Source organism: Talpa europaea (genome assembly GCF_964194135.1).
Source record: "Talpa europaea genome assembly, chromosome: 7".
NCBI lineage: Eukaryota > Metazoa > Chordata > Mammalia > Eulipotyphla > Talpidae > Talpa > Talpa europaea.
The window spans coordinates 32,676,163-32,686,711 of record NC_140074.1 but is presented as its reverse complement, the minus strand read 5'-3'; the positions used below and the strand labels follow the sequence as shown (position 1 = coordinate 32,686,711).

Sequence of the window (10,549 nt, the reverse complement as noted above, 5' to 3'; positions counted from 1 at the left end):
AGTCATCACAGCCTTCTATTTATCTAAGGATTGATATCAAATAACACTCTAGAGAAAAATAACTCCCTTTATTATTTATAGTCTTGGGCCAAGGAAGATAAGGAATGAATAAAAATGCTTTTTGTTTGTTTTTCTATAACGTTATGGCATGGAGTCAGATTGAAGGCAAATGAAGAGCATTTCCCCCCAATAACAACTTAATTTGCAAGTGTTTTTGCTTTTGTTTGTAGATTTTTTTTTTGAGCTTAATTTTCAGTTAGTAAAAGGGGTGGGAAACCTAAGCCAGTTCCAAAGTCCTTGATATCAGTGAAAGAAGCAGGTATAAATCCTGTCACAGAGAGAAACCAGAGGGTCAGCTGTGGCTACTCATACCAAGGGAGTATATGTTTGTGAGGCTTCATGATGGGTAAGAATTGATGGGTAAGAATGCTCTGATGTCTTAAATGATACTCTTGTGCCCTGCTCTTAGGTGTCCTGTGGCCTGACCCTACAAAATGCCAAGAGACAAGGCTCACTTCACCTATGGTTATACCATGAAGGGGCATGGCCATTCCTACATCACAGCTGAAGAGTAAGTTCAAAACCAGACCCAGGGGGGCTTCCAATTTCCCATTTGCTGACACAGCCTACTGACTTCCACCAGTATATACCTGGTCCACAGATTACTCTAGTGTTCACGTGTAAAAACCAGAGAGTAAACACCATGGCACCAAGGTGAGGAGTCCCTTTGGTCCTATGAGCGGCTCTTGCAAACTTCTCTAAGGCCAACCAGGCAAGGAGATGAGAATGGTAAAAAGTCACTTACATCTTGCCATTTTTTTGTCTGCGTTCTTGGCTATTAGGACTTCTACTATAGGTTATCAAATGGAAAAATACCTGTCTGAGAGAAAAATGACTTTCCTCAGGTTTTGTTCTGTTAGCTCTAATCATGCTCCTGGAGGTGATTTGCAAACAGAACAAAGGCAAGTTGCCAAAGAGAATGAAGGGCAGGTGCCAGTCTACTGCACCTGACTGACTCCTGGAGGAGATGATAGTTGCAATTTTTGCACCGTTACTTTATCCTAAGGAGAGATATTTGGTACTATGAATGAATTAAAAATAAGTATTTACATAATTATTTCAAAATGTCACTGGATCAAATGCTATTGTCAATTCTGAGCAATCTTACAGTGTAGTGGGAGAATTAGGTAGAGTATAATTTCAGCAAATGTAAGTGCTGTGATGGGAACATAGGCTTCAGGGACACACTCTGCATATGTTGGAATGGGCAAGGGTGTGGCAGTGGAAGGGGGGGCCACCCTCTGATTGGGGACTGCAACCAGACAAAGAACCAGGTTTTAATATGTACCCGTTCTAAAGTGGTCTGCCAGAAGATTCTCAGTGTAACATGAAAATGGCTTTCCAGAGTTAAGTTAGTGACTACAATATTTATCTTAGTATTTCCAACAGAACTCTAACAGCTTCTTAACATTACATGAAAATGACTTTCCACACATAGTTATTTGAAAGAATGCAAAGTTTACATTAGTTTTACCAGTAGAACCCTAACAGAATATTATTCATATTTCATGAAATCAGCTTTCGTCACAGTTATTTGAAAGACACATCTAACTTCCTGAAAACCTGCTCTATCTTTGGAAGTAACTGTAGAAAAATCTTTACTAGAATAAAGTCACAGGAGTAAGGAATATATGGAACCCATTAAAAGCACCAAGAAAGAATTCAGGCTGGGAGTGTGTCCCCAGAAGACATGAATGGAATTCTCTAACATCCCTGCATGGTCAACTGGGAATAGATGGGAGATATCTGACAAAACATCCTAGACCAAACCTATACTCTTTGGGATGGTACTTTGCTAGATACTAAGAAGGATATTGTTTCAACTTCTGTAATATGACTCGTCAGACACTATCTCTATTTCTCTACTGAGAGAGGTCCTCACAAAGGACATAAGTCACCCATGTAGCTTTGACAATGCAGTTTCCCAGGTACTGTGACGTGAGAGGAAGATTCAATAGGTCTGGGTTGGGGGAGCAGGATCTATACTTTAACATGCATGTCAGGAGGTTATTTGGTGACATGCTGAGGAACCCAATCCAGCTGGGTAGTGGGTTCTTTTGGTTGTCTGGCATTTTTGGCCTTGAGTCAGTCATTCGGTGTGTGTGAGTGCAACGTGACTGTGGGTAAAGAGATGGAACAGAGCTCTGCTTGTGTGAAGATGTCCAAGGGGATGACCACAGATCTGGTGGGTAAAATTAGAATGCAAGCATGCCCGGAATTGAATCAGCTGCTTTTAGTCATGGGAGTTCACTGAATGCTACTTGTGCCATTTTCCTTTCAGGAAAAGGTGATATGGCTGGAAAGGCAATGGCCCTGGGAGATGGGAGGTCTGGGTGTGACCCAAATCTAGCAACAGTTGCGAATGCTGGTTTTGCTGCTTATTAGATGTTCAATCCCGGGTATTTTACCATTGTAAAGTCTTGGGAATGTCAGCTATAAGATGGGCATCAAAAAACTATGTAAGAGGTCCTCCTTGGTGGCACAGGGGTTAAGTCTCAGTGTTATCACCCTATTGCCATTATGGCCTGAGTCTGATCCCTGGCCAGGGAGCTAACCCTTCTGTCTTGCACACTGCTCCCCTCAGCAGTGTATTTCAGCAGATCCACCTGTTCTGCTCCCCACTCTGTCTGTGATAAATCCTCTCACTGACCCCCACCACAACTCTGGCCTATGCCCAGTTCTTGTATGCATAAATGCATAAAAATAAATCTTAAAAAAATGATATAAGAAAATAAATTTAAAAAATAAATAAAATAAAATGGACATTATACATACCCCAGAAGACAGTTGTAAAGATGAAATAAAAGCCTATATTTGGGGCACAAATAGATGCTCAGCAAATGGCAGAGTAGCCACTAGGCTAATGGTAATGTTGATGAGTCTCAGCTTCATGATCTATGAAGGGAGAGGATTGATCTGCATAATGAGGGCAGAGATTCCATTCTGTGCTATCATTCTGTAGTTCTCGCTCATCTTATTTGGATAAGGACAGGTTAGGCTTGATGTCTTGGCAGCCTTGAGATAGAGGTGGTCCAGAAGTGATTTTGGGTAAAGGTCTCTCTAGGAGAAGGCTCAGTTAGACCTTACTTCACCTGCAGTTGCTCGATGTCCATACAAATCACTCAGCTGCACAAAGCCTTCTTTAGCAAGTCACACATAAAAGATTCATCACTCTCCACTCTGGTCAGGCTGTGGTATGAAAAATCAAGCAGATGTTAATTGATAACTTATTCATGGAAAGCACAACCCCAGGCCCATTTCCAGGGAATTTGTGGTAATTGAAGATGTCTTCCTATGGGACATTGGACACAAGGCTTAAGAGGCTGGCTTAGATGCCCAGATTGAATCCTGAAGCTGAGAAACACATCCTTCTTAGTAAATGATGTCACAACTTTGCTCTAGCTTTAGTTCAGACGCTTCTTCCCAGGACTGAGTCTCCATGTTATTTTTTAGTCATCCATGTCTGACCAGTCAGGAGGTACTTATTTCATTTAGTAATTCATACACGGTCAGCTGGGAAGTGCTTACTAAGTATTACAGAGTGCCTTTTCATTTAGTGAGCCATGCCTGGTCAACAGGGAAGTGCTTATTAAATTTCTACAGTGCCTTAGTCCAAGTGCCAGCTGGCCTCGTTGATTTGGATGCCAGGCTGGAGAGAGTAGGCTTCTTATCTCAGCATCCCCAGGGCTCTATTCAATTCCATTCTGAGATGCCACAGGATACTCAGGTGAGAACCAGAGCAATCAGCAAGCACCTACCCATCTGGTCCAGTCCTTGGTGACCCTGCACTGTGTTCCTGGAGTAAACAGAGACAACACAGGAGTCTACTAAGCTAAGCATAAACATGGGACCCATGTCCCACCAGCTGGACTGGGCTATGGCATCCCTGTGCAACTGTGATTGTCCCAGGGACCTCTGAATCCCAGGAGTCCTACTGTCACCCTGTCAATCAGAATGTTCTGTCTGTTCCATGTTCTCCCTTCTCTTCATTACCTTCTTCCTATGTGCAACTAAAACCTACTCTGTGGAAAGTTGCCAATCCCCTCATTCTCACTAATTTCAATGATCCACCAGAGGTTAAAGTAAGAGAATTAAGCTATGAGCCAAGGAATGAATTTTTAATGATGGTATTTCAGGTCTTCAGTTTCAATTACAAATGCAAAAAAAAAAAGTGATTTGGGGGACTAACCTTATGCTGAAAATCCACATACTTGTAAATAATTAAAGAAGATAGGAATGGTGTATTCATTTGCAAAGACTGGTGTTATGGGGGAGAGTCAGGGTAGGATTAGAGAGAGAAGATAGGCACAGAGTGAAGGGAGGAGTTAGGGGCACAGAGTGCACAACTCAAGTCCATATCCTAGCTCTTTCTTGTGCTCCTCTATATGAGCATCAGCAAGGCACTCAACCTCTGCATGACTTTCCTCGTCTGTGAATGGGCATGATAAATGGTGCCTACCTTAAAAGGGGTTTTGTGAGAATTAAATAAATTAACATATGGAGAATGTTTAGTATAGCACTCAGCTTATAGTAGATAATTTTTTAAAAAAGATTTATTTATTTATACATACAAGAACTGGGGTACAGGCCAGAGGTTGGGGGGGGCAGTGAGAGGATTCACCAGAGACACAGTGGGGAGCAGGCAGATTCACTGAAATACACTGCTAAGGGGAACAGCAGGCGAGACAGGAGAGGACTGCTGCACCATGTGGGTCAGCTCCCTGGCTGGCAGGGATTGAACTTGTGCTGCAGAGGCTGCAGATAGCTTCACAGTGCTGTGCTTAACCCCTTGCCCCACCAGAGAGGCCTTAAATAGATGATGTTAGTGCTAATTTCCATTTCAATTTTGTGGTCTAAAAGTTGGGGGAAAGCTTTAAACTAGCCCTGATGAAAAGATAATTCAGCCCCAATATAGATATTATCCACATAAGGATCAGTTGCTACTGTACCTTGTGCTTCTGGAACTTTGGTGCTTCAGTAAGGCCATTGGCACACATCAGAGAGGCTCCCAGAGAAGGTCCTGTCCCTAGATATGGGCACCAAAGCCTGCTGGTGCCTAGAATGGTGCTGGATGGGAAATGATTAGAGTTCTGAAAGTGCTACTCTGGACTGACAAAGCCCAGAAGAGAGAAGACTGCTGTATATTTCATGATAATCTGGAGCAAGTTCCTGTACCAAGATGAATTTGTCTGTCTTTTGGGTCAGAGCTGCAGGGATTGGCATCCTGGCAGTGATCCTGGGAATTTTACTGCTCATTGGCTGGTGGTATTGTCAGAGACGAAGTGGATACCTAACCTTGAAGGTTGGTATAGTTCCTAGTGCTGGGACCCCTGTAGATTCAAGGCTCTCTTTCCCCTTCTTTCTCTGAATTTCTAGGTAGGAGGAGAACATCCTTACAATCACTTTCAGCTCTGATCCTGCTTCTGATGAGTCTTTCAATATGCTTTTGCAGCAATCCCTTTGTTTCTGGCCAGACACAAATGCCAACTAGGAAAGTGGCCTGTTGGGTTCCACTCACAGTAAACTTGATTACATGGCTATTGTGTATAGCTGAGCACTAACAGTTTGTGCATGCAGGGCTGTGTTTTGTGCTCCTTTTGCAAAGCAAACACAAGCATATGAGCTACTCTCAAGGTCTTGGAATCTTTCTGGGGAGTCTCACTAGTTCTATTACTCCAAGTAGCAGTGCTCACCTTGCCTCTTCACCCCTTTCCTCCCAGGTTGCCTGGAATCCCAAGTTCTTCTGACTCTGTTACACCAGACAATCCAGCAGAGTCACGACCCATCCTGCCATCAGTGTAATGAGATAGAATCATGTTTAAATTCCCTGGCTCTGGTCCTCCCTGGTGGTGCAAGGTGTTAAGTCTCAGCACTATCAAGCTATCAGCAGCCACTGTGGCCTGAGTTCGATCCCTGACCAGGGAGATACACACATGGCACAGCAGACCTCTCCTGTCTCACCTGCTGCTCCCCTCAATAGTGTATTTCAGTAGATCTACCTGTTCTGCTCTCCACTCTGTCTCTGGTGAATCTACTCACCTCCCACACATCTGGCCTATACCCCAGCTCTTGTATGTGTAAACAAATAAAATAAACCTTAAAAAAAATAAATTCCCTGACTCCCTTAGAGTCTAAAAATGCCTTCATTTATTTTTAAAATTAATATTAAAATCTTATTTTTAAACTCTCATATCTCCTGAAAAACCTGGTTGAAAATCAGCAGTCTAAGATATTTAGACAAAATCATGTAAAATCGTGCATTAAGTACTGCATTTAATTTCATAATTACCTCCCTGTCTCCTTGATGATTGTATTTTAATTTTTAAGATTTATTTTTATTTATTTATGCATGCAAGAACTGGGTATAGGCCAGAGTTGAGGAAGGTGGGGTGTGTGTAAGAGGATTCACCAGAGACAGAGTAGGGAGCAGAACAGGTGGGATCGACTGAAATACACTGCTGAGGAGAGTAATGGGTGAGATAAGAGGTCTGCTGTACCATGTGGGTAGGCTCCCTGGCTGGGATGGAACTCCTGCTGTAGTGGCTGCTAATAGTGCTGAGACTTTAACCCCTGCGCCATCAAGGAGGCCCTGATTGTATTTTCATTTTAAAGCAAAAACAAAACCAAACCCCTAAAGGGTTTCCAGTTTCTAACAACCTTAATTAAACTTTAAAATGTCTACTTTCCCACTTTAAATGACCAGAGAATGGTAGCAAGGTTGGTTGGAAACATGATCTCCTAAAATTTTTCCTTGGGTTAACAGTTATCCTTAGCCCTGAAAATAATATGTTTTGAAAGGAAGGATGTCAGGGATGAAATATTACGTTTTGGTATATGTCTGTCTTATGCCAACTGTGTGGTCCTTCGACATGGAGGACATCACCTCTTAAACCTATGCAAAGTAGCAAACCTCCCATTAATTTAGTCTTAGAAAATTTTGCCATTGTCATTACAACAGGGCTTGAATCTCATAGCTAAAACCAGTGCATTTTATCACAATATGTACATTTACAATGTTGAAGATATTTTGCTGTCATTTATGGAAAAGGCAGTAGAGCCAGCATATCCTGCTGCCAAGTGACTCATATGCTTGTCCTTGCTGTGATAGTAGCTCCTGCCTCACTAGCTCTGACCTACTCCACTTGCAATCATTCTCTGAGCTCTACTTTTTAGATTCACTTTTTCTCCTTCCCTTTGAAAACATTTGCTGACTAATGAGTGTCAGGCACTGTGCTAGGTTCTTTACCTTTAGTTAATTCCCAGAACAAATCTGAAAGGCAGGTGTTATCTTCATATTGTAGATGCAGAAACTGGAAGTGGCAGAACTATGATGAAAACCCTTCCTAAAATTTCAGCTTCCTTCTCTTTTTCTCAGTTGGATTCAATTATTTATTCACAATCACTGAATCATCATGAATTCACATTTCAGGATAAAAGCGTTCATGATGTTACTCGAAGTATCTTAACAGGAAGATGTCCATGTGAGGGCGCTGGTCACCAGGACAGCAAACTGCCATTTCAAGAGATCAACTGTGAACCTATGGTAGGTTGAGTGTTTTCATGTATGACTGCTTTGAACTAAATGAATAAAATTATTGCCATTTAAAAAGCAAGGAAAATGCTAATGTACTTAATGCTACTTAGCTGTACACCTAAAAATGGTTAAAATGGTAAATTTTGTCATGCATATTTTACCATAATTTAAAAAAAATTAAAAAACAAGGAAGGAAAGCACAGAGAATTTCTTTTTTTTTTTTTTAAAGATTGATTGATTGATTTATACATACATACATACAAGCACTGGGTACAGTCAGAAGCGCGGGAGGGTGAGAGAATTCACCAGAGCCAGAGCGGGGAACAGAGCAGGCAGAAGGACAGAAGTACACTGCTGAGGGGAGCAGCGGGCGGCAGGAGAGGTCTGCATGCCATGTGGGACCCTCCTCTGGTGGCCGGGGAGCAGCCGGGGATCGAACCAGCGCCGCAGAGGCCGCGGGCAGCTTCGCAAGCCAGCACTCAACCGCTGTACCACCGGGGAGGCCCGCACAGAGAATTTCTTAAACTGTATCCTCTCATAACCAGATTTTCCAGGGCCAATAATAAGAGAACTACATGTAAGATCTAAAGGGAAAAAATGGTTCTGGATAGATTTTTCTTTTCTAAAATTTTTTAAAAGATTTTTTTTTTTTTTTTTTTGGTGAGACCCTCGCCAGCGGCCGGGGAACGAACCGGTGCTGCAGAGGCTGAAGGCAGCCTCGCAGCCCAGTGCTCAACCGCCGCACCACTAGGGGAGGCCCAACTTTTTAAAAGATTTTTAAAAAATCTATTTATGCACCGAACAATGGGGTGTAGGCTAGAGGTTCACAGGGTGAGAGGATTCACCAGAGACAGAGTGGGGAGCAGAATAGGCGGATTGACCGACATACACTGCTGAGGGGAGCAATGGGCGAGACAGGAGAGGTCAGCTGTGCCATGTGGGTCAGCTCTCTGGCTGGGGATTGAACTCATGCCACAGTAGCTGGTGATAGCTTGATATCACTGAGACTTCAACCCTGCACCACCAGGGAAACCCCCAGAATATAGACTTTTCTAAGGGAGGAAAAAAATATCTATTTCATAGAATTGTGCCATTCACATGTAGCTATTGAGGCCTTGAAGCATAGATGTTTAAATTAAGATGTGCTATAATACATACCAGATTTCAAATGCTAAGTCTGAGATAAAGATGATAAATACTTCATTAATAATTTTGTATTGATTACATGTGAAAATAATATTTTGATAAATGGAGTTAAGTATAATATTAATTTTACCTGTTTCTTTTTTTTTAATGCAGCTGCTAGATATTTTTATTTTTCACCTTTAAAAAAATATATATATATATATATATTTACAGGAACAATTTCCCATTCTCTGGAATTCTTAGAAAAAAATTAATTTGGGGGTAAAGTAAAACAAACAATGCAGGCAGGAATAGCACAGTTCCCCAAATCACCAACCCCTTGGTCTCCAGGCCCAGACTGGGCCAGTAACCACAGGAAGTGAACCCGAGTCCTTTGAACCCACCCACTCCAGCCTGGAATTCTGACAGGACAGCCTTTTTGTCTCACTTTCCTCCCTCCCAAATCTCGGGAGACTTACAGTGTTGACAGGACCCTTAAAGGGTCCTTTGTACCCACCTGCAGGAAATTGGGGGGGCTGATGTTTTTAAAACTGGAGAGTGCTGGTATAGACCCAGAATATTACAAGTGTTGAGAACACTGACTCCATAGCAAAATTACTGTATTTGATTCTTAGCTCCACAACTTACTAATTGTGTGGCCTTGGGCAAGTGACTTCTTTGTGCCTCAGTTTCCTGACCTGTAACATGAAAACAATGAAAATACTCTTAGAACTGTTGTGAACATTAAATGAAGAGCACATTTATGTTCTGTTGATAGTGATGATGGTCCTTAGATAACAACTGCAAGAATCTTTGTGTGAAAGGTGCAATGTACACTAGTGTCTGTAAACAAGACTTGGGACTTCTACTGACATGATACTCCAGGTATAAATATGCTTTTAATATTTGGGAAAGTATTTTTTTCTAGTCTTCCCAACAATGTTCCAATATACACACCAATGAAATTTAACAATGATGACTTTTTGGGTGGAAATTGGATGCGGACACTTTCAAGTTTTAGTCCAGATCAAAAGTATAAATATGATACTGTTTCGACTTAATCCTTTCCAGAAACATGCACTATAGTCAAGTTCATACTCTTTCTCATTCTTTCAGATTCCCAATGCTCCACCTGCTTATGAGAAAGTATTTGCAGAACAGTCACCACCACCTTATTCACCGTGAGAGCCAGCAAGGCCTCTGAGAATGCTGAAACGATTTCCTTCACATTGTTGCTTGAATTTAATATGGGTTTCTAATCATGTGCTTCAGAATGCTGTAGAAATACTATATATTATCTCTAGTAATAAATCTACTGTTAAGGTCTTAGCAGAGCAACTGAAAATGCTAATCAAGTAAGGAATGATAAGAAATAGTCAAAAAAATCAATAAATGCTGCAATACATGATAGTATCTGTGCATATAGAAATATTAATAAACCTATGATGTTATTTTCCTCCCCTATCACCACCACCATCTCTTATATTCCCTTGTCCCTTTTTCTCTCTCTCCCTCTTAACCACAGAGCCCTCATTATGGATTGATATCCATTTTTTGGGAAAATACTATACATTATCAAATTGTTATATAAACCTCTAGTGTTTGTTTTTATCATTCTGACTTGCTTTATTACACATTATTCTTTCAAACTCTCTCCATTTTGTTGTAAATGGCTGCATTTCATCCCCTCTTAAAGTCAAAGATTACTCCATAGTGTGGATGGATTATATCTTTTTGATCCAATAATCCATCAGTGGACCTTTAGGCTGTTTGTAAGTTCTAACTATTGATATTATAAAGCTGCTATGAAAATGATATAACATGGGGGCC

The 10,549-nt window shown here is 41.4% G+C and overlaps 1 protein-coding gene across 1 annotated transcript; it reads left to right on the top strand.

Annotated features, from left to right (window-relative positions):
- Positions 1–494: 494 nt before the first annotated feature.
- MLANA (melan-A) lies at positions 495–9,904 on the top strand (the record flags this gene model as incomplete). The annotated part of the gene is made up of 4 exons (XM_084238588.1): positions 495–571; positions 5,266–5,362; positions 7,490–7,603; positions 9,836–9,904. The coding sequence occupies 4 exons, from the start codon at positions 495–497 to the stop codon at positions 9,902–9,904; spliced, it is 357 nt and encodes a 118-aa protein (XP_084094714.1).
- Positions 9,905–10,549: the final 645 nt, after the last annotated feature.